Genomic DNA, 24,538 nt, shown 5'->3' on the forward strand with positions numbered 1-24,538 from the left:
AGCTAAAGGGACAGTCCCCAGCTCGGGTTGAGCACCAGCCATGGTGATCAGCATCTGACCCTGTCTGTCCTTTCCCCAAACCATCACTGAGAAGCAACGCCAAGGTGCTGCTGGGCAATGTCCAGTGAGTGTCTGTGAACCTCCGCTGGGAGAGTAAGGAGGGGGCTGTCTAGATTGGGGCAGAATCCAGTGGGGAAAGTGGGATGCAGCAGCCTCGAACAGCCCTGCCTTGCAAGACAGAATCAAGAAATAAGCATTCCACGGTGGCCACAGGCTGCAGGCTCAGTCCTGCCCCGGGCCCTGGTCCCCAACCTGTGACCATCCTTAGAATGTCCCAAGAGGGAGTGCGGCTGCTCGGGGAGGGCCAGCCTCCTGGCTGGACCATGGAAACAGTAAAGGTCAGGGCGAGGGTCCTCAAACTCAGTTGCCTGTGAGGCTCCAGCAGATACAGATGTTGGAGTCCAGCCGTGAGAGCAACAGCTGAAGTCGCCTGACCCCAAAAGGCCTTCCAGTGCTAGACAATGGAAAATACCCACTGGCCGTCAGTGGGTGGCCCGGGTCTCAGGGAGGACGGAGCTGTGTTGCCCCCTCTGCAATGGCGCAGGGGAAGCTGATGGACGCTCAATGGGGGGGTCTAATTTTAGGGTGGCCTTTGGAAAACTTCCGTCATAGAATTGCTGACGCTGTACCTTCCTGTGTTTTGAGAGAAGAAGGTGCCCCCGATCCCCCACTCAGTCCCATGGCATGGACAAGGGACACATCCCTAGTCATATGGCTGCCAAGAACCCGCTGTGCATCTCCACCAGGCATCTGGCCCCGGGCTGAGAGGCTGGAGGGGGGCTGACCACCCCGTCCATGCCCTGTGGCCTCTTCTCTTCCTCTCCACCACAACCAACCACGTCCGCTCACCACGAGGCCTCAGAGCTAAAAGCTAAGCAGGACCCAGTGCAAGGTTTGAGATCTGGGAAACTGAGTCAGTTGGTTGGAAGAGCTGACCAGGCCAATTTGGGGCCAGAAGGAAGGCAGGGCGGCCGTGCTGGGGTTATCTACCCAGTGATGTAGGAAGGGGCAGAAACTGTGAGTGTGCAGAGAGCTGGGTGGGGAGGAAGAAGGCACAGTGGCTGCAAAGTCAGGCAGAGCAGAGAACCAGAGAGGGCTGCCTGCAGGGACCGAGAACGCCCAAGCCCTCAGGCAGCTGTGCTGGGGTTCCTGGCTTCAGATTCCCATGGGGCCCCTTTCGCCCCGGTGTCCCCTTATGAAAGAGAAATAATTGCTGGCCTGGAAGAGCTGACCCCATCAGGCAAGTTAGCAAAGACCTAAACCTTTCTGACAGCTCCCAAGCATCTTGGCTTGAGATTAACTTGACCTGGAAGAAAGATGTGTCACTGAGACCAGGAAAATAAAGTCCCCCTGCCCGCCTGAGGGCCAGCAACTGTGGTGGCCACTGCCAGGAACCCACCAGGCCCGGCAGGATGGGAGCCAGCCACATGTGCCGGCCATCGCTGGTGTCGTTCACTTGGTCGATGAGCTTGTCCGGGGTGCGGACGTCCCCGCCCACGCCCTCCAGGGAGTTCACGCTGTCGGGGAAGGCCGCAATATCTGAGGAGGCGTCTAAGTTGCCATAACCCAAATCTGTGAGCTTGTGGCTGCCAGCCGCCCTCAGGCTGACGGCGTGGCTCGGGGGACTCTGGGGCTGGCAGGGCTGACGCTTTGGGCAGCCGCAGCAGTGACAGCTGAATTGGACGTGTCCTGGGGAAACAGGGAGTGCCGGGCCCAAGGGGAGCAGGTGTGTGTGGAGAGGTGGTCAGTTTCAAGTAGAGAGAGAAGGAAACCACACAGAAGGCCGGCTGAAAAAGAGACCTTGCAGGGAACTGCCGGAGCTGGGGACGTAAAATGTTGCTGCTGCTTGAGAGGGTGGAGGGCAAGCTCTGTAGAGGTTTTCTTTTGGAAGGGAATGGGGCAGTGGCTGGATTCTACCCTGGCATGTGAGGATCGTGCCGAGCCTCTCTTCCTGGGCAGTGTGGAAGGACCTCGGAGCAGCTGGACCCAGCTAATGTGATCTGCAGAACCCAGCTTCTAGTTCTGCCTCTGCCATTATGACCTGTGAGGGCGTGGGCAAGTCGCAGGTCAACCCTGGGCCTGTTTTCCCATCTGTAAATGGATATAAAAACCTCCAGCTCCCAGAATGGATGTGAGGATCTCAGAGTGCACCAGATGTGAGCCCTTTGGTAAAATCAATGAAACTTTATAGCTTCAAGGAGTTGCTAATAATGATCAAAAACATCAAGAATCATTCATCCCAGCTGAGGAGGGTGGTGGCACCAGGGGAAGGCAGAAAAGGATCCAACTGGAAGCCAGGGACCCCAAACAGATGCAAGGCAGGCTTTGGGGTTCAACCTGCCCTGGTATTTCCCTGTGGTGGGCCAGGGATCACAGATTCAAGATCTGAGGGGGCCAGGCAGGTTACATGAAAGAGGCAGGATAGCTTAGTTCTTGGTCAAGAGCTGGTGTCTGGACACAGACTCACTGGCTGTGTGACATTAGGTAAGTTACTCAATCTCTCTGTGTCTCAGGCTCCTCATCTGTAAAATGGGGATAACAGCAGCAATCACCTCACAAAATTGTTGTGAGGGCAGATGAGGTAGCACCGAGCGAGCCCTGAGTAAATAATAGCAGTGTGTTTCAGGGCCTGGTAGATAACAATGGGAGGAGTGGGGGGCTAAGGTAGATCAGAAGGGTATGCCTGGGGAGAAATGGCAACGGATAACCAGGTCCAGCCATTGTCACTATGCATAATCAAGGGCCTGTGTTGCCAATTTCTCAGGGGAAACCGGAGATCAGGGTTTTCATGTGAAACCTCCTGATTTCTAAAAATATTAGCAACTCATTTTAAAATGCACTGGGCTAACAGTTTGCAAATTCTGGTGTGGGCATACCATGGGCAAAGGATTCCATGCTTAAGAAATTCAGGACACACTGAGTTGAACACAGTGCAACAGGCTTCTCCCTGCAGACCCTGTCAGAGCCTTTGGTACTCCAAAATATCTGTGGTTCTCTGAGAAGGCGGTGGGGGCTATAGTTGGCAGCCTCTCTCAATTCACTGGACCACAGGACTCTTTGGTTTGTGGAATTCCTGCTCCTGATGTCTTAGCAAGCAGGGCTGGGAGATGCTCTCTGCTGCCCATCCCCAAGGGTCAGCATCTGACTATAAGCCAAGCCCCCTGGGCTCTGGTTCCTAGAGGGCCATTTCCCTCTGCACACAAGGCTTCTGCCCCGTTCCTGACCCTCCCATGCTCCCTTCAGTCTGGGTGGAGCCCGCTCCTGTCCTACAAAGGATACTGTTTTCCGACAAGGCGATTTTTTCTCCTCGCTCGTCATACAGCTCCAGGCCGGTGAGGCCGATGTAATACGGGTCGCCCCAGCTGGTGAGAAGCTGAAACTGGAAAATGACTGGGATACTTTATTAAGGAAAAGAAGGCTTAATTTTTTTTTTTTTCAGAATACAGTAAAACAACGGCAAAGATAAGAGGAATTGTTTTGGGTTTCTATTGATGAATGAGAGAAAAACATTTTTCTCTTATTGCGACTAGAGCCTATCAAAATATAGGTGGCATCACATTTTCTTAAACTGCATGTGTGTGCATGCGTGTATGCACGTGTGTGCATGTGAGTGTTCGTGTGTGTGTGTGTGTGTATGCATGCATGTGTGCACGTGTGCATGTGCCCGTGTGTGCATATTAGGAATTCAAAGCCTTCCTCTAGGTCCCAGGAGACAGGACGGGAGGACAGAGCGCTCTCCAGGGAGCAGGCAGGATGGGGAAACATCTGTGTCACAAACTGATTGTATGGTATTGAACGAAATGCTCCAGTTTCTCTGGTTGTGAAATGACAAGAACAGAGTACCTGCTCCCTCCTCTGTCCCTTTCAAGTACACAGGAGGCTAAGAAGGGGACACAGAAACCTCACAGCACCAGGGGCCATGGGCCGGGGCAGGGAGACCACCATTGCTGCTGAAGTCCCACGTGCGGAGCTGGGCATCAAGCCCTTCCTCAGCCCCGTGCTCTGCTCGCTCCCCGCACTCCCAGGAGCAGGCCAGGTGGGAGGCATGAAAAGGAGCCGAGTGGCTCCCAGATGATGGCATAGCCAGAGACAGTTCCAGAACTGGCCGGCTAGAGAGCGGGCCTTAGAGCCAGGCTGCCTGAGTTCACCTCCCCTGGGCCCTACCCCTTCCCACCTGTGTAGCCTTGGGCAAATTACTGAGCCTCTCTGTGCCTCAGTTTTCCTAGCCGTGAAATGGAAATGATAGTAGTACCAGAGTGCTGGGCTCTGCTGCCCGGGCTAAAATGCAGTGGTGCAATCAGAGCTCACTGCAGCCTCGAACTCCTGGGCTCAAAGAGTCCTCCCACCTCAGCCTCCAAGTAGCTTGGACTATGGGCATGTGCCACCAGCTAATTTATTTTATTTTTTTAAGATATGGGGTCTCACTATGTTGCCCAGGCTAGTCTCAAACTCCTGGCCTCAAGTGATCCAACCTCCTTGGTCTCCTAAAGCGCTGAGATTACAGGTGTGAGCTATTGTGCCTGGATTGCCAAGCTATTTCTATCTTCACCTCCTCCCTGGCTGGTTCCAGGACACCCCCCTTCCCCAGTCCAGCCACTGGGGTCAGTGTCAGCTTCTCTAGCCCCTCCCAGCTGGAGTCCTGGGTGCTGCCCCCTCCAGCTTCAACTGCCAGGAGTGGGATCTGGAACTAGCCTGGCTACCCCAGTCCCCGCAGCTCCTAGTGGCCCTGAGGACCTGGGAGGCCTCCCATCCTCTGCCTTGGTTTCCTTGCATGGAGTTCCAGCTGCCTCAGCTGTGGCCGCCTGAAAACCTGGCTGGGCAGTTGCGGCCCAGGCGCTGCCTCAGGGCCCAGAATGTGCTGGTGGGGCGGGAGGAGAAGGATACAGCCACAGGGCATCAGCGGTGCCTCGTAGTCCATGCTCGCACACTCCAGGCTTTTCATGTCCAGCCTGAAAAAGCACAAAACAGCACCATGAAGAAGCTCATGACGGCCCAGAATCACCAGCCAGTTACCCGCAGGTAACAGGCTTTGAAGAAACATGGCAGTTTAGCGTTCCCTAGGATGCAGCAGGGAAAAGACAGATGAGGCCCCTGCTTGCGTGGAGTTCCCGCTCTAGATGATAGTCATTGCCAATGCCAGCAGGATGCTGCGCCAGGGAGGCACGGGGCTCAGGGCTTTCCTGAAATGGACTCTTTTATTCCTCAACACAACCCTAGGAGGTGGGTATTTTTAGATGCTTGGGATGTGGATGAGGAAACTGGAACACAGAGAACTGAGGTCACTTGCTCAAGGCCATGCAGCTGGTAGTGGCAGAAGCGGGATGGGACGCGAGGTTGTCTGGTACCACTGCCCCCTTTCTTAACCAACCCCCTCTATGTCCTTAAACACAAGGAGGGTCCACGCTGTGCTGAGAGCCAGGACAGGGTGACAGGGCAGAGGGACTGGGTGGGGCAGTCTGCCTCAGGGAGTGCTCTGAGAAGGCCTCCAGGAGGAGGCAGCCTTGGGAAGTGCCAGAGCTGAGCCTTCCACGCAGAGGAGCAGCAGAGCAAAGGCCCGAGGTGGGAAGACACTGGGCTGCTGGTGTTTGCCCCAGAAAGCAGCCAGAGGGCTGGAGTCTGGGGCAGGACGGGGAGAGGGAAGCGAGAGGAGGCTAGAAGGCAGGCACAGCCCTGATGGCTTTGGCTTCATGATCTTCAGCACCTGGCTCCACCAGCCGGAGCCTCAGTTCCCACATCTGTAAAATGGGCATCATACTGGCTAGGTCAAAGGGTGGCTGGAAGGATTTCCCAAAGGACACATCAGAGTGTTCACACAGCGGGCCCTCGGGAAGGATTCTCTCTTCCACGGCCTTCCTACGGGGCCCCTCTCCCTGGTCCACTGTCAGTGCCCTCCAGCCCTAGCCTGGTTCTCTTCCATTTCAAGGGCAATGTTACAATTAAGTGACTTCCCAGTGACCACCCCAGCCAGCCAGCCCCGCTACAGTGCAGGGAAACTCATTTTGTTTCGAGAGCTTGGCCTCTGGCGTTTGGACATCAGGGGGTTTAAATGAGTAAACTTAACATGGCATTTACAAATCGTTATGAACTTAATGCAGCTGAGACTGGGGCCAAGAAATCCCAGTGAATCCATGAAATATTAAGCTCTATTTTTCTCCTTGAATCTTTCTAAATCAGGAACACAGAAATGGGAGAAGGAAGGCCCTTCCCCAAACTGGCCAGCAGGCATTTCTGAAATGGAGGAAGGCTGTAGCCTCTTTTCCCAGCAGGAAATGCAACGAAGCATTTAAAATCTTCAGCACTCCAGACTGAAAAACCCACATGTCCCCAGACAAGGTAAGTCCATTCCACAGGCTTCCGGTGAGGCTTGGCTGAGCTTTAGAAAATGACTAAGTTGAAAAGCAATGCGTTTGATCATCGTTTCAAAACCCTTTCAGTATGTACATCAGAGCAACTTGCAAAGCAAGCGGGCCCAGGGGCCGGGAGGGGCTGTGCGTGGCGCCCACGTTCCCCTCACCTCCTGGCTGGCTGGGGCAGCAGCCGAGCCCGTAGGTAGTCCACGAAGAGGATTTCTTGAGCAAAATCAAAGTGGCAGTTGCCTGGCCCCTTCCGGATGAGAAAGCCCTCTGGTGGGGAGACGCACAGGCCATCCAGGGAGACGTGGACAATCTTGGCCTGGCAAACAAAAGAAATAACATGACTGAAGGGAGGCAGGCCATGTGGGGACAGAAGCGGTGCTGAAGTGACCGGAGCTGCTGGCAGCTGTGCTCACCATGGGGAGCCTTTCGCAGAGCCACCTGACCGAGGTCCATTTCCCATATCAGCGCTGGGCAGGTAGCAGAGGACAAGACAGGCGAGCCCCCGGCTACAGTGGACACTGGTCCACAGCTTTCAGGGGTGGCATGTGACTTGGCCAAGGCCTCGCCCACCTCACCAGCTGCAGCGGCCTGGGGCGGCATGACATGGAGGTCAAGGGCATGGACTCAGGCGCTTCCATGTGCACCACTAGTAGCTGTGTATGTTACCTACCTTCCCTATGGCTCAATTTCCTCATCTGTTAAATGGGCACGGTCATGAGTTAACCTATGTAAAGTGCCCTAAACAGTGCCTGGCAGAAACTGTATACTTTGTGAATGTTAGCCTCTATCGCTCACTCCTTTTTCAACCCCTGGCTCACACATCAATACCCCTCTGGGAGCTCTCCCTTAGGACAGGACAGGCCTCTTCCTGATCTTTCTTCTCATGGCACTGAGCTCATCCTTTTTGGGCCTGTATGCCTAGCAGCATCCCCAGTGGCTTCTGGGTCTCTCTTATGGCAGATGGTCTGGCTGGACCACCTCTCTGTCTGCCTCAGGGCCTGGAACACAGCAGATGCTTTCTAAGAGCTTGCTGAATTCACGTGGATTTGAGCCAACATCTTTCCCTGTTCTAGCCAGAGTTCTCCAGCCAGATGGCCAGGTTCTACTGGTCAATGTCAAAGTCCTAATGGTAGAGTCTGAGGCGGCCCAGCCACCACCTGCTCTACGGGCAGGGAGGGGCAACAGCCATCACTCTCTGATTTCAGATTTTGGAGCCTGGTTCTCCTCGACACCTTAGCCCACCTTCGTGGTCAGCAACATGGGCGCAGCTGCTGATCCAACTGCTGGCTTTCCCCTAGGGAGAGGCAGAGGAGCTCCTCCTGCAGAAAGGAAGGGAGGAAGGGTCCCTGGCCTGGCTCTCATGTGCCCCTGGGGCCCCTCGTTCCTTCAGCATTTTGGGAGCCCCTCTATGTCAGTTACTCACAGGACACATAAACCTGAAGTGTGGTGCTACCTGGCTTCGGGCATGGTTGTCACTAGAACTTGGTCCCCGTCCTCCATCTCTCCATCTGCTTTCCTCAAGGGGGATTCCCACCTGGGCCCCCTGAGCTGAACTTGAGACATGGCCAGGCCCATCAGCATGACTCCTGGGGTTTTGCTGGCTTGCCTGGAAAGGGGAGCTCTCTCTTCTGCTGGGCTTGGAGCTAGCAGGACACAAGCCTGGAGCTGCCAGAGTGTGCCCTGGACAGAGTCACCCAAAAGTGGATTCAGTGATGGCAAAGCAGAGGCCCAAGAAGCCCCTGTCCATCCTTCAGGGCCAACACCTCCTCCAGGAAGCATCCCTGACTTCCCTGGGCAGAGCTGGCCACGTGTCCTCTGCTCATTCCCTTCGAGGTGACCTCTAGCACCACCTCCATCTTATAGGGAAGGAAGCTAAACTTCACAGGGACTAAGTGATTTGCCCGAGGGCCACTGAAGGGATTTGAAGGCCCAACTCCAGGAGTCCAAGGCCCTGGCTTCCAACCACATGCCAGGGACCCCTGGTGCTCAGAAAGGCCTTTTGGGGTGTGGGATCTGAGTCAAAGCATCCATTTCACTGCAGTGGGGATCTCCCATCTCAGGCCACGTGCCCATTCTCCCCCACCCCCACCTCATCCCACTGTAGCCATTGTCTGGCTGGTGGAGCCCAGACCTGTGAGATGGGAACTCAGCCCAACATCCCCAGATGGTGAATTCAGGTCACAGAAGCTCTACCAGACAGACTGTGATTTGCTCAAGGGAATTTTAAGGCCCAAAGGCACAACTTGAGACAGAAGGCTGTTTTTAATGTCAATATATCTGACTTCTTCAATGTGTCGAACCCAGGGGAGTGCTCATAGAGACACAGGGTGGCGTTGGGAGGGTCCGTGACCGGCCTGCTCAGAGGAGCATGCTGGCTCAGCTCCTGCCACATGGGGAGGGCCAGGGGCTGCCGATCCTGCTGTAAGATGTGACACAATTCTTTTTTTCATTTTTCTTTCTTTGAGATGGTGTCTTGCTCTGTCACCCAGGCTAGAGTGCAATGATGAGATCATAGCTCACTGCAGCCTCAACTTGGGCTCAAGAGCTCCTCCTGCCTTAGCCTCCTGAATGGCTGGGACTACAGGTGTGTGCTACCAAGCCTGCCTATTTTTTTTGGTAGAGATGGGGGTCTCTCTGTATTGCCCAGGCTGGTCTAGAACTCCTGGGCTCAAACCATCCTCCAGCTTCAGCCTCCCAAAGTACTGGGATTACAGGCGTAAGCCTCTACACCTGGTCCGTGATACAATTCCTAAGGCCCTAGAATAAATTCCGTGGTGGGTATATGGTGGGGAGCCCAGATCTGGGGATCACCTGAGGCTGAGTCCTGGCTTTGTCAACTGTTACCTGGCAACAGTGATGCCAATCCGCCATGGCAGGTGTTATTCCCTCCTCATTTTATAGATGAGGAGACAGGCCCAGGGAAGGCAGGCGACATGCCAAAGGTTACGCAGCTGGTAGGGTCCAAGCTGAGACTCAGACTCAGGCCCTCCTGATAGTAGGGCCATAGCTGAATTGCTACCTTTCGGTGGCCTCACTGTCACTTTTACATGACTGGAGGGCACCCATTCAGTCACCTGAGGCCAGAAAGGCCAGAGAAAAGGGCTCTTCCAAGGCTCTCTTCTTCATTCCCACCAAGACTGAGTCTCAGAAGCCCCCCCTGCTGCTTCTTACTCAGCAAAACATCACACGGAAATCACAGTGTGGGCTCCAGGTCTGGCTGGCCAAGGTGGAGACTCCAGCTGTGTGGCCTTGGATGGGCGGGTGAACCCTCCTGGACCTCAGTTTCAGACCCTAAGAAATGGGGGTAATCACACCCACCTCCCATTGGCTGGAATGAGAATCCAGTGAAACGATGAATGCCCGTGAAGCCCTCGGCAGAGGCCTGGCCACCCGAGCACTCAATGGACTTGAGGGCTGAAACTGACCGTGGCAAGCTGGGGCCTGGACCTGTCTAGGACCCCCTAGCACCAGGAGAAACGGCGCTGTGCAGTTCCCTGGAAATGCCCTGAGCTCTTTAGCCTGCATTTGCCATTTGCAGAAGGAAACAGCAGCTCTCTCCCTCCCTGGACATAATGCCCCCAGCTCCTTTTGGAAAGTTCTGGAGGATTTATGCTCCTCTCCGGCTGCCACGCCAGCCATTCATCAAGGTGCTGCTTCCCTGATGCTGGACTGAGCGCGGCCGCTGCTCCCCGGCTTACCCCGCGATAGGTGTCCTCAGGAGATTTATTGTAGTTCCAGAAGCGCAGGCCTGCGATGCTTTCGGCCCTGTCGAGGCGGATCGTGACCACGTGGTCCAGCCCCAGCGAGAAGGGGATCAGCCACATATGCTCATCCTCCATGGTGATGTTGGTGCCATCAATTAACCTGCAGCAATGGGGATGGAGCAGCAGGGGGGCAGCTCAGTGGGCACATGACGCATCACAGTGGGGTCCCCACCCCCTCGCCCCTGAGTACCTCCCCACTGCCTGGCACTAGCCAGGCTGTGTCAGGCTCATTAAGGGGAGGTGTGACTGATGAAAACAACAGTCAGAAGTCGTCTCATCTATGAAATGACACATTTTTTAAAAGAAAAAAAAAAAAGGCTATGCTGTTAAAGGTGGAGAAAAGCAATCATCAGGGTTTTTTTTTAAAAGGGAAAATGTATCATTTTTCAGAATCCTTTAGCCCAGTGATCCCATTTCTGGGATTTTCTTCCCCAGAAGGAAAATGTATTCAATATATGGGAAAGGCTATCCGAACCAAGATGCTCATTACAGTGTTATTTACACTAGCTTAAAAAAGGATAACAACCTAAAAGATCTCAAAATCGGGAAATGGTTAAGTAAATTTCACAGGGGTTAAGGTGCCACCGTGAGGACACTGCAGTCACATGGAAGAGGCAGGACACTGATTATAAAGCTGAGAAATGAGGACAAGGACCAGGAGAGAGTGTGCAAAAGTGAAAAACATAATTGGGTCAGAGGGTATGGAGGTGAGTATTTTTCTCAAGTTTCCAAACTTTCTGTAAATTTGCTGTGTTGGCTTTACAGCATAGTTGGAAAGAAGTGTAGCCCTTCCTTCCCATGCTGGGGGAGAGAGGTACAAAAGCACCAGGTGAGCTCTGCAGCTCTTGGCTTGGAACAAGTAGAAGGAGGGGCAGGTGACTGTGGGAGCTGCTCTGGCTGGACCATGCTCTGTGACCGCGAGCCTGGATATCCCAGGGAAGCCTCTGACCTGTAGGAGGGAGCCTCTCGTGCTCCCTCATGCTCTTCCCAGCTGGCACTCTGAGCTTGTCACCTCAGCCCTATCGCACTCCTGTCCTGGCCAGTTTCTGGTTCCCTTGCTTGGGACATCCTGCTTATCCTCAAGTTGGCCTGTGTTTGTCCCAAGGACAATCGTGCCTCTTGCTTCCCCAGACTGCCCCGCATGCCTCAGCCCAGGCCTCAGGCCCTTGTCCTCATGGCTCTGGCCCATGTGTCTGGCACTGCCATTCAGAAGCCTGGTCCTGGAAAAAAGGGCCCAGCTGGCAGCCTCTTGAGAAACCTCCCTCTCCCTCCCATTTTCCAGAACCCTCCCCACTCCACACCCTGGATTCCTGGTACGTTGCAGCTGCTGTACTGGGAGAAACTTGGCCTGCTGCCACATTTCCTAGATTTGAAACGAAACTTTTTGTTTCCTTTTACATTTTAAAGTTGTGAATTTGGAAAAAAAAAAATTTCATAATCGAAGTGTTTACCCAAGGAGGCAATGTTGCTTTGTTCTCTAAAAGGCTGTTATTAAATTGATGGATGGTGTGTCTGACAATTGCTGGCATCTTAGAACTGAGGAAATTCAGCAATTCCACCCTGGAATGTTTGTGGAACTAAGCTGACTGAGGATGACGACTAGAGAACCTTCTATTTCCTTCCAAAGGCAATTATCTTTCTGTCCTAGAAATGGGGCTGCTCCATAGCAAACCTGCCCAATTCTGAGAGCAGTGAGAACTGCTGGAGCATCTGTAGCCAACAGTGAAAGGAAGACTCTATAGATGCTCTCAAGAACATCTAAATGAATTCCTAGCTCTATCCATAAAAAAGCCTAGAAACAGCAACCGACCGAATAGCAGTGAGCATCCCTAGTGGCCAGATTATGGTCTCTAAATACCATTTCCCACTAATAGGAACCAGTGCTTCTTGGAGAAATGGCTGATTGCAGGTCTGGGACAAGAAATATACCAGATGAGCCTGAAGCATCTGTCACATCAGAAGGCAAGAAAGGTGACTGTTTTAAAAAGACTCAGGACTTCCCAGCATCCAAGAGGGAATGATTTAAACATCAATCGGGATAAAAACTGCAAAGAATTGACTCTTCGAATGCAGTACTGTATGTTTAAAATCTATGAATTTATAATAATCCCTAAAAAGAAACACATGTTTTAGACGATGCTAGATAAAGTTATTTGGAAAGCCAAAAGAAAAGGAGGGGAGCGAACCCAGCACTTAGGCTGCTTTTCCCATCTGAATTTCACCACAGAGTAGCCAAATAATTGAGGGAAATTCTCTCTTTATTGCAGTTATTTCAGCAAATAAATTTAAAAAAGAGTAGTAGGTGTAAAATACCACCATTTTGCAAACCCTAATGAATTAATGGACTTTGCCAGCATGACTGGCTTCCAACATCACAGCCAGACATTCTATATGTCCCCCGGGCCACACACTGACATCGATGTGGTTGTATTGCCCTAGTGGTCAAACCTCAATCTGTTCAGGCCTCTACATCTAATTAACAGTGTACTAGAAATACAGGGGAGCAAGGAGCAGACTAAACAATACCATAGAGATGCAGCCAGTAAAATTCAGGTCTACCTGGTTTCTTCAACAGGTAATTTACAAGAAAAAGATGGAAAAAGGGGAAAGAGAACCTAGAGAGGCTTAAGAGACATAGCAACCAATCACAACACATAGACCTTATCTGGATCTCAAATCAAATGAGCAAACTGTTAAAAAGGGCGGGTGGGGGGACTATGAATCTGCTAGATATCTGGTAATTTAATAAATTGTTGTTAACTTTTTGTTGTTGTTGTTGAGACAGGATCCCGCTCTGTTGCCCAGGCTGGAATGCAGTGGCACAATCATGGCTCACTGCAGCCTTGAACTCCTGGGCTCAAGTGATCCTCCCACCTCAGCCTCTGAGTAGCTGGTGCTACAAGCACATGCCACAATGCCTGGCTATTTTTTTTTTTTTTTTTTGTAGAGGCACAATCTCACTATGTTGCCCAGGCTGGTCTTGAATTCCTGGACTCAAGTGATCCTCCTTTCTCAGCCTCCCAAGTAGCTGGGACTACACACATGTGCCACAGTGCCTGGATAATTTTTTTTTTTCTTTTGTGGAGACACAGTCTCACTATGTTATCCAGGCTGGTCTCGAATTCCGGGGCTCAAGTGATCCTTCTGCCTTGGCCTCCCAATGCTGGGATTACGGGCATGAGCCACTGCGCACAGGCAAGTTTTTCAAGTATAACAATGGTACCAGGATTATGTTTTCACTTAAATCCCTTATTGTTTAGAGGTATACACTGAAATACTTAAAGAGGAAATGCTATCAGGCCTGGGATTTGCCGGCAGATAATCTGGCAGGTGGGTGCGAAGGATCCACAAGCCGCACTGTGCATTGATCACTTTTCCAGCTGACTGGGAGCCAGGTCTCCAGGCTCCAAGCCTAAATACTCAGGAGAGTGACTTGCCAGGTTGTGGGGGTGGTCAGAGGGACCCAGGAGCAGTTAACGGTAGCAGGGGGTGAGGCCACGGTTCAGGGCCACCTTATAGAAAAGCAGGGAGAAGCCTGCCACCAACTCTGCATGAGCTCAGCACCAGGCCAAGGGATGTGGCTGCAATGCGACATGCCATGGGAATGACTGTCCCCATTCTACTGATAAGGAAACCAAGGCAGGAGAGACAGTATAACTTAGTGGGTAAGTGAGTGGATGGTGGGTATCCCACAGGCCTGCGTTCCAATTCATGACTCTGCCACTGCAGTAGTCTGGGTGGCCTCTGCATATTTCAGTCTCCGCATCGGTATAGTAGGGCTCATAATGGTCCCTTCCTCAAAGGGCTGTTTGAGGCTTCAATGGATGAACATGTGTCACCTGTCACCTGCTTCGCATAACCCAGTGCCTGGCATTTAATAAGTGCTCAAAAACTAGCAGTTATATGATCAGTTATTATTATTAGCATTGCTGTTATTATTATTATTATTATTATTTTTTTTTTATACTTTAGGTTTTAGGGTACATGTGCACAATGTGCAGGTTTGTTACATATGTATCCATGTGCCATGTTGATTTCCTGCACCCATTAACTCGTCATTTAGCATTAGGTATATCTCCTAATGCTGTCCCTCCCCCCTCCCCCAACCCCACAACAGTCCCCGGAGTGTGATGTTCCCCTTCCTGTGTCCATGAGTTCTCATTGTTCAATTCCCACCTATGAGTGAGAACATGCAGTGTTTGGTTTTTTGTCCTTGCGATAGTTTACTGAGAATGATGTTTTCCAGTTTCATCCATGTCCCTACAAAGGACATGAACTCATCCTTTTTTATGGCTGCATAGTATTCCATGGTGTATATGTGCCACATTTTCTTAATCCAGTCTATTGTTGTTGGACATTTGGGTTGCTTCCAACTCTTTGCTATTGTGAATAGTGCCGCAATAAACATACGTGTGCATGTGTCTTTATAGCAGCATGATTTATAGTCCTTTGGGTATATACCCAGTAATGGGATGGCTGGGTCAAATGGTATTTCTAGTTCTAGATCCCTGAGGAATCGCCACACTGACTTCCACAATGGTTGAACTAGTTTACAGTCCCACCAACAGTGTAAAAGTGTTCCTATTTCTCCACATCCTCTCCAGCACCTGTTGTTTCCTGATTTTTTAATGATGGCCATTCTAACTGGTGTGAGATGGTATCTCACTGTGGTTTTGATTTGCATTTCTCTGATGGCCAGTGATGATGAGCATTTCTTCATGTGTTTTTTGGCTGCATAAATGTCTTCTTTTGAGAAGTGTCTGTTCATGTCCTCTGCCCACTTTTTGATGGGGTTGTTTGTTTTTTTCTTGTAAATTTGTTTGAGTTCATTGTAGATTCTGGATATTAGCCCTTTGTCAGATGAGTAGGTTGCAAAAATTTTCTCCCATTCTGTAGGTTGCCTATTCACTCTGATGGTAGTTTCTTTTGCTGTGCAGAAGCTCTTTAGTTTAATTAGATCCCATTTGTCAATTTTGGCTTTTGTTGCCATTGCTTTTGGTGTTTTAGACATGAAGTCCTTGCCCACGCCTATGTCCTGAATGGTATTGCCTAGGTTTTCTTGTAGGATTTGCAGATGACATGACTGTATATCTAGAAAACCCCATTGTCTCAGCCCAAAATCTCCTTAAGCTGATTAGCAACTTCAGCAAAGTCTCAGGATACAAAATCAATGTACAAAAATCACATGCATTCTTGTACACCAATCACAGACAAACAGCCAAATCATGAGTGAACTCCCATTCACAATTGCTTCAAAGAGAATAAAATACCTAGGAATCCAACTTACAAGGGATGTGAAGGACCTCTTCAAGGAGAACTACAAACCACTGCTCAATGAAATAAAAGAGGATACAAACAAATGGAAGAACATTCCATGCTCATGGGTAGGAAGAATCAATATCGTGAAAATGGCCATACTGCCCAAGGTAATTTATAGATTCAATGCCATCCCCATCAAGCTACCAATGACTTTCTTCACAGAATTGGAAAAAACTACTTTAAAGTTCATATGGAACCAAAAAAGAGCCCACATCGCCAAGTCAATCCTAAGCCAAAAGAACAAAGCTGGAGGCATCATGCTACCTGACTTCAAACTATACTACAAGGCTACAGTAACCAAAACAGCATGGTACTGGTACCACAACAGAGACATAGATCAATGGAACAGAACAGAGCCCTCAGAAATGATGCCGCATATCTACAACTATCTGATCTTTGACAAACCCGACAAAAACAAGAAATGGGGAAAGGATTCCCTATTTAATAAATGGTGCTGGGAAAACTGGCTAGCCATACGTAGAAAGCTGAAACTGGATCCCTTCCTTACACCTTATACAAAAATTAATTCGAGATGGATTAAAGACTTAAATGTTAGAACTAAAACCATTAAAATCCTACAAGAAAACCTAGGCAATACCATTCAGGACATAAGCATTGCTGTTATTATTGAAGAGGTCAAGAAAGTTACCTAATAGTCGGCATGGGGCAGAGGTGGGATTTGAACTCCCATCCCTCTGACTCCCCTAGTTCACACCTCTGAGCAGCGCCCAGACCCTCTGGCTGTGCAGAGCAGGGGAACCGAGTGCTGGTCTGTGGGCTGCAGGTCCATGTGGATCGATGCTGTATCTGAGGCTTCCCCCCTTACTGACTTGACCCAACCTTGGCTTATGAAATCTGACAAGTGCAGGGGAAAGTGCAGCCACCACTGCCTGTGGAGGCTTCCTGAGCCATCACCTCCAACCTCAAGGAGGGGAGAGGGAGCTTTCAGCCCCCGAGAGGCCTGGGTCATTCATGCGTAAACTCTGAACCGTCCACTGCAAAGATTTACAGACAGCTACTGTGTGCGAGACGCTCTGCTAAGCACGGAGAAGAAAACGCAGACCACGGCTATGTCTGGAAGCATGGGAACCTGCCTTCAAATCCCGCCTGACACTTCCAGCTGTGTGGTCCTGGAGAATCACCTCCCACCTCTCTTTCCTGAGCCTCGGTTTCCCTTGACCACATGACCTCACAGGGTGGCCAGGGGAGGGACATATGCGATTCTATTTGATGTCTGAATCTGAAGTCTCAGAGGCAGAACAGTGTCCCCAAAACCCTGTGGTCATGAAAGTAAAGCTTCTGATAGACACTTACTTGTCCAGGGTCCGGGAGTCGTCAGAGTACTCGGGGAGCTCATTTAAGTCTCTGGGGGAAGCGGAGATCTGGTGCAAGTGGATGGGCAGCGCCTGGCCCTCCTTGCCCACCACTTCCAGGCCAGTGAGCCCCAGGTAGTGCAAGTCTCCCCAGGAGGCAGTGAAATTCAGCTGAAGGCCTGCAACAGGAAGAGAAGTGGCCCATCAGCACCAGAGGCTCCAAGGAGACATCTAAAAGGAAGACGGGAAGAGGAATGCTATTCGGCCTCTATATTCTAGCAACTTCAACCCAGACCCAAAGTGCCTTGCGGGAGGGCTCTGTAGCTTTCCTCTAGGTGGCCTTGGGCCCAGGCCACTGCCAGTGCTCAGGAAACAATGGTAGGCTGCATGGACGAGGGTTAAACCTGCACATAGCCCTGAGTCCTTCCTCCGCCTACGGATTGTGCTGTCCCACCCCACACTGAACATCCTTAGTGGCTTCCCATGCTTTCTGGCCAACAACGCATTCCCCATCAGACTTCTATCTACTTCTCTGACCTCACTGTGCACCAGGGACCCTAGGCCCCACCCAGACTGTCTTTCAGTTCCTCGTATTTATATTCCTCTCTCCCAACCACAGGGTCTTTGCATGTGCTGTCACCCCTCTCTAGAATTCACATGGCCTGGTTGATTTGTGCTCACCCTTCAGATCCCAGCTCCCTTCCTCAGAGAATCCCTCCTGACTTCTTTGACCAGGTCAAACCTTCATTGATAACCTGCCATGCCACTGTACACTTCCCTTTCCGAGCCCTGGTCACCGCTGTAATCTCGTGATCCTTTGGTAAATATCCACTTGCCCCGCCAGATGCCTAACTCCTTGAGGGAGAAACCCCATCTGTTTCTCCAAACCACTGTGTCCCGAGCCTGGCATAGTGCCTGGCACACAGTAGGAGCTCAGTACAGATAGAATGATTAAACCAGCAAGTACATAGAGACTTACATCAGTAAGTCCTGGCGCTGGAAACTGATATTTTATGCAAATTGGCTGCTATCACAAGGATTCAAGTGGGCTCAGAGTAAAGGAAGTGACCTAGGGTGATACCGCCATCCTTTTGCCTCTGCTTCCACCCTCTCTCGATCAGAGACCATTTAGAAGTGACCTTCTGTGGCCCTGGAGCAAAACAGCCCAGGTGTCATTCATTTGCCCCGGAAGCTCAAATGGAATGAATCTCTTGATCAAGCCCTGTCAGATAATTGGCTGGAACATCTCTTTCCTTAACGGTCTCTCATTAGAGCAAGACCAAACACAATAAACCCTTCTTCCCTTAGAGAATTTGCCACGTATTTTAGCACCCTTTTGGGTAGCTAAGTATAAGACTCTCACTCTTTGCAGCGTTCACAGAAATGCCAGCACCACAGAGTGGGCAGAAGGAAGCGGGGTGTTATCTGGCACCACGCCCTTGCAGCTCAAATGAGGAACTGGAAGCCCAGAGAGGTGAAAGGACTTCTTTGTGGCCATGAAGAGGGGCTGGGTCACCTGACCTCTCTGGAGCTTGGTTTTCTCTCCCACGCCCCTGTCATCTCCCAACATACTTTTTGTAACTTAGCCCTCAGATCCTTTTCCTCCTTTGTGGTGCCAAGGTAGCTCTGAGCATCTCTGGGGCAGATGAAAAAACATATGTGGCCAGCACAGCACCCTGCACATGGGCTTCTCGCCACATCAGTCACATGCAAGCTGGCTACAAACTCCTCTCACCCCGTGTCCCTGCCATTGCAATGTGATTTTGCCCCTTATCCCATCCAGAGTTGGAGTCTATTTCTCCGTTCCTGACTCTGGGTCACATGATTTGCTTTGAACACTGGGACAGAAGCCCACGTGATGCAAGCAGAGCCTGTAAAGCACTCGGGGCTTGAGACTGCCGAGCGGGGCAGCCCAGCTAACCCAGATGCCTGTCTCTGGCCAGCAGCCTTCCCACTGCCAGACCGGTGGGTGAAGATGTCCTAGGTCATTCAGCTGCCGGCCCACCTCCCTGCTGATCAGGAACTCGAGCAGGCCCAGTAGAGGCCAACCAAGCCGGCTCACCCAGAGCTGCCCAGCCAAGCCACTGAATTACAAGTCAATCATGAATATAATTCATGGTAGTTGTGTTAAGCCAGTGGATTTTGGATTGGCTTGTTCGGCAGCAAAAGCTAGCTGACACATTCCTTCTCAGCATGGGTCAGTGTTCCAACATCATTTCCTGAGAGGCCTTCTCTAATAACCAGAGCTCAAACAGCCCCGCTCACCCCGTCACTCTCTACATCCTTACCCTGCTAGCCTTGTTGTTTATAGCACTGAATGCTTCCTGACAATCGAGTCTACACTGATTTGCTTATTTGTCTTCATCAGTCTCCTCCACTAAGATGGAAGCTCCCTGAGGCCAGGACTCTGCTGGTTTTGTTCACTGCTGTATCCCCAGAGTCCAGAACAGTGCTTAGTAGATACGTTCAATGAATGTTTTTAGTAAAAATTTTAAACACATGACTAATTAAAACGTAGGGGTTCAGTAGATATCTGCAAGTAAATGAGACAAACGAAAACTATTGGGTTTTACCAAATTCATAGTCAACGGTAAACGAATATTTATTGATCATCTACTGATGATCCTATTTTTGGCCTAAGAGCTGCAGGAATGAACAACAGAGCACAATCTCTGAACTCAAGAAGCTTGCATTCTAGCAAAGACTGTCAATAAACACATAATGAATAAAGGAAGACGACAGTTCCAAGAGTGATGAACACTATGAAAAATTCCTTCCCACTCCACTCCACTCCACCCCACCCCACCCCACTCCACTCCACTCCTCTTCTCTTCTTTTGTTCCCTCCGTGGCCCAAGCTGGAGTATACTCGACTTGCTGCAGATTCCATGCGTCTGGCTCCCGTGATTCTCCTGCCTCCGCCTGCGGGCTGCCTGGGATTGCGGGCGCACGCCACCACCCCTGCCTGCTTTTTGTCCTTTGGCTGGAGGCGCGGTTTCGCCATGTTGGCTGCTCTCCAGCTCCTGACCTCGAGTGGTCTGCCCGCCTCGGCCTCCCGAGGTGCTGGGACTGCAGACGGAGTCTCGCTCACTTGGTGCTCCGTGTTGCCCTGGCTGGAGTGCGGTGGCGTGGTCTTGGCTCGCTGCAGCCTCCGCCTCCCAGCAGCCTGCCTTGGCCTCCCAGGGTGCTGGGATTGCAGCCTCTGCCCGGCCGCCGCCCCATCTAGGAAGTGAGGAGCGTCTCTGCCTGGCCACCCATCGTCTGGGATGTGAGGAGCGCCTCTGCCCGGCTGCCCCGTCTGGGAGGTGAGGAGCGCCTCTGCCCAGCCGCCACCCCGTCTAGGAAGTGAGGAGCGTCTCTGCCTGGCTGCCCATCGTCTGGGATGTGAGGAGCACCTCTGCCCAGCCGCCACCCCGTCTGGGAAGTGAGGAGCGCCTCTGCCAGGCCGCCCCGTCTGGGAAGTGGGGAGTGCCTCTGCCCGGCCGCCCCGTCTGGGAAGAAGTGAGGAGCGTCTCTGCCCGGCCGTCCCGTCTGGGAAGTGAGGAGCGTCTCTGCCCGGCTGCCCATCGTCTGGGAGGTGAGGAGCGCCTCTGCCCAGCCGCCCCGTCTGGGAAGAAGTGAGGAGCGCCTCTGCCCGGCCGACCCGTCTGGGATGTGAGGAGCACCTCTGCCCGGCCGCCCCGTCTGGGAAGAAGTGAGGAGCGCCTCTGCCCGGCCGTCCCGTCTGGGAAGTGAGGAGCACCTCTGCCCGGCCGCCCCGTCTGGGAAGTGAGGAGCGCCTCTGCCCGGCTGCCCCGTCTGGGAGGTGAGGAGCGTCTCTGCCCGGCCGCCCCGTCTGGGAGGTGAGGAGCGCCTCTGCCCGGCCACCCATCGTCTGGGATGTGAGGAGCGCCTCTGCCCGGCCGCCCATCCGTCTGGGATGTGAGGAGCGCCTCTGCCCGGCCACCCCGTCTGGGATGTGAGGAGCACCTCTGCCTGGCCGCCCCATCTGGGAAGTGAGGAGCGTCTCTGCCCGGCCGCCCTGTCTGGGAAGAAGTGAGGAGCGCCTCTGCCCGGCCATCCCATCTGGGATGTGAGGGGCGCCTCTGCCTGGCTGCCCCATCTGGGATGTGAGGGGCGCCTCTGCCCAGCCGCCCCGTCTGGGAAGTGAGGAGCGCCTCTGCCCGGCCGCCCCATCTGGGAAGTGAGGAGCGCCTCTTTCCAGCCGCCCCGTCTGGGATGTGAGGAGCATCTCTGCCCGGCCACCCCATCTGGGAAGTGAGGAGCGCCTCTGCCCAGCTGCCCCCTCTGGGAAGTGAGGAGCGCCTCTGCCCGGCCGCCCCGTCTGGGAAGTGAGGAGCGCCTCTGCCTGGCCGCCACGTCTGGGATGTGGGGAGCGCCTCTGCCCGGCTGCCCCATCTGGGAGGTCTACCACGGAGGCCAGACGCAATGTGGGGGCTGGACGTGGTGGCTCACGCCTGTAGTCCCAGCACTCTAGGAGGCTGAGACAGGTTGATCACTTGAGGCTAGGAGTTCGAGACCAGCCTGGCCAACATGGCAAAACATATGAAAAATTCAACAGACAAACTAACCAACCAACCCAGCAACAACAAAACAGGTCTACCCTGGAGTCATACTCTAATTTTTTCTATTTTCCTCCCTTTCTGATCCTTTATCCCACTTTCTTTTTCTTCCTCTTCCTTCTCCTTCTTCTTTGTCAAATAGAGGACTGAGTTATTATCATTGATCCATACAAAGTCCCTCTCTCATTTATTTTCTTTAATTCTCACCCCCCATTTCTATTCCCCGTCTTCCCATGTGCAACCTTCCTAATATGTTTGATATGCATCTTTTTGTTTGTATTTTTAGAAAATGTTTATTGTTTTGTGTGCAAAAAAATTAATAATAAAACTGGCATGTCTTCAGGAAAAAAAAAATAGCAACAGGATAGGGAGTGACTGAATATGAGCAGAGGTGGTCAGGGAGGGCCTCCCCGAGGAGGTGACATTTGAGCTGAGACCAGGGTGCTGAGAAGGAACCCATCATGCTTTTGCATTTCTGGAAGAAGAACATTCCAAGCTGAGAGGAGAACAAATTTGACCCATAGGTGGAACTAAGTGGCCAAGGGAGAGAGTATGAAATCAGACAGGTAGGCAGGGGCTAGATCATATCGAGAAGTTTGGATTTTCCTCTCTTTGCAACGGGAAGCTACTGACAGGTTCTATGTTGAAGCAGGGGAAAAACATGATCTGATCTGCATCTTACAAAGCTCGCATCAGTTGGATTTTATAGGGAGACCAGGGAGGAAGCTGTTGCAGTAAGGATGGCTTGAACAAGGCTGGTGGCAATGAAAATAGGGTTGAAGGGGACAGATACAGGATCTGTTTCAGAGATAGCACTACCAGGATTCTCAATGGTCTGGATACAGAAAGAAGGGGAAAAAAGTTTTGACCCAGGTGACAGAGGGGCTGTGGGCACCACTCCTGAGATGGAAGGGCCACAGGTGGAGGAAGATGTGGGTTTGGATGATGGAGATCAGCATGAGGGAGAAATGCCACCTCCCTTTGTGACAACAAAGAGATGCCGGCCCAGACTCTCCCAAGCCTGCAATCTCTTTGTTTGCCTGGCAAGCTGCACTGCGATTCCATCTAATTTGGGGCTGTTCTGAAAGTGATTACTCTCCTTTTCGAGCTAATATCCAACATTCCATATTCATTTTCCTCTGGTGTATCAATTAGTATTTATACAAATGGAAATTAATTTTGTTATTTCTCCCCCATGTTTCAACCCTCTCAGCTCCTTTCTTATTCATCATTGCTGATATTTGCAAAACTTCCAAAATTAGTGTCATCTGCAAATTAGCAAGTCATATATCCCCTTTCAAAACATTAATAGGATCGGCCGTATTTACCAACCCCGACACATTCCCCCCGGGTCACTTTATTAGAGCTCTCTCTGTGCTCCGCTCTTGCACGGAGTGGTGAAGCGAGTTGAGGATTTTGAATACTGTGAGGAAAAAGCCAAAGGTTCAGAGAGAAGAGATTCAGAAATCACAGGCCTCAAAACAGACGCAGAGGGTGCTTGGTTGAGAGGCTCTTCTGCCTTCCTACTGAGAAGAGAAGAGAAATTCCACTTGCCTTGCAGTAAAAAGGTCTTTGAGCTCTACTCCAGGGCCAAATTCCCAAAGGCACTGAAATAACATCTCTGCGAAAGGTCAGGAGCCGGGTCAGCAGGAAACACATCTACAGACAGCATCTTTGGGGAAATCATCAGATGAAGGGGACAGTGGCTGCTTCTGCCTGGCCAGCATTCCTGCCTTCCTTCTGGTGACCACACTCTGAACTGCTTTGGAGAACCACCCTGTGCTCAGTCCACACTGTTTGGGTGGCTGACTCCTTTCTCTGGGCTCCAGGCCTGGCCAATCTGTGTTTTCCATCTCCCACCTCCTGCCCTACCCACCATGGTGAGTCACAGTGAATGACTTAAGGATGGACATGAATTAGCTGGGCATGGTGGCACACCTACAGTCCCAGCTACTCGGGAGGCTGAGCTGGGAGGATCTCGTGAGCCCAGGAGTTTGAGGCTGAAGTGAGCTGTGTTTGCACTACTGCACTCTAGCCTGGGCCACAGAGTGAGACCCTGTCTCAAAACAACAATAACAGCAAGCAAACAAAAAAAACAAAAAAGAGAATGGGTACATGACTCAAGATAGGCCCAGAGATCTAATTCTGGGATAGTAGTTGCAACTATTGGGATTCAGGAAAACAGAAGTTGTCTTTCATGTGGGACTGCTGGGTAGAAAGGAGGCATAAACTGGAGCTTCCAGGACTTTCCACATGGATGGCGCTGAATGGGAGAATGGCAGGAGATGAAAAGAAGGCAGGGAGAGGGAGGCAGACACCATGTCTTGATGCCATCATTTTCATAACTGAACGCAGCTGTGTGGAAACTGACAACCCCTAACTTCTAGTTGCATAAGCCAGTAAGTTCCTCTTTTTGCTGAACTCAGCTTGAATTAAATTTCCATTATTCATCCCTTGCCAAAAAGAAAATCCTGACCAACTTAGGGGAGAATCAAATTGAATAAAAAACGATGGCTGTCTTTTGGGACCTCACAGCTTCATGGGGGACACTGACTCTTGCACAGAGACTTCTGATGAGAGGTGGTCTCCCAGTGAGAACCCTAAGGCAATCTGCTAGTGTGGTGAGGATGTGGGCTTTGGATTCAAACACCTTTGCTTTCACTCCCAGCTTCCCTACTGGCCGTGTGACCTTAGGTAGGTGACTCCATCTCTCTGAGCCTCAGCTGCCTGATCTCATGAAAAACAAAGCTAGGAGTGTTACAGCGAGATAAGGCAGAGAAAGCCCAGCACAGTGCCTGTCTGGGAGATGAAACCAAGCCTCAACCCAGGCTCTTGCCTAATGTTAGGTTGGCCTTTAAAAGTGCTGCTATTCTGACAGCTGAATTTGTGGTCTCACGAAAATCCGCTGTTCTGCAGCCACCGGTGCTGACACCCAGCCAAACAGGGTCTGGAGTGGACCTCTAGTAAACTCCAACAGACCTGCAGCTGAGGGTCTTGTCTGGTAGAAGGAAAATTAACAAACAGAAAGGACATCCACACCAAAAACCCATCTGTACATCACCATCATCGAAGACAAAAAGTAGACAAAACCACAAAGATGGGGAAAAAACAGACCAAAAAAACTGGAAACTCTAAAAAACAGAGCACCTCTCCTCCTCCAAAGGA

The 24,538-nt window shown here is 51.5% G+C and overlaps 1 protein-coding gene across 14 annotated transcripts in view; it reads right to left on the bottom strand.

Moving 5' to 3' along the window:
• The window catches only part of KATNIP (katanin interacting protein), a 241,234-nt gene that overhangs the window by 3,782 nt on the left and 212,914 nt on the right, over positions 1-24,538 (bottom strand). For all 14 annotated transcript variants that reach the window (XM_063612788.1, XM_063612791.1, XM_063612790.1 and 11 more), the window contains 6 exons: positions 16,814-16,991; positions 10,115-10,280; positions 6,575-6,732; positions 4,945-5,009; positions 3,340-3,450; positions 1,460-1,599 (listed from right to left, as the gene is read on the bottom strand). In XM_063612788.1, the coding sequence (XP_063468858.1) occupies positions 1,460-1,599; positions 3,340-3,450; positions 4,945-5,009; positions 6,575-6,732; positions 10,115-10,280; positions 16,814-16,991 (818 nt within the window). The remainder of the gene's footprint in view (positions 1-1,459; positions 1,600-3,339; positions 3,451-4,944; positions 5,010-6,574; positions 6,733-10,114; positions 10,281-16,813; positions 16,992-24,538) is intronic.

This window comes from Symphalangus syndactylus, chromosome 11 (genome assembly GCF_028878055.3).
Source record: "Symphalangus syndactylus isolate Jambi chromosome 11, NHGRI_mSymSyn1-v2.1_pri, whole genome shotgun sequence".
NCBI classification, from domain to species: domain Eukaryota; kingdom Metazoa; phylum Chordata; class Mammalia; order Primates; family Hylobatidae; genus Symphalangus; species Symphalangus syndactylus.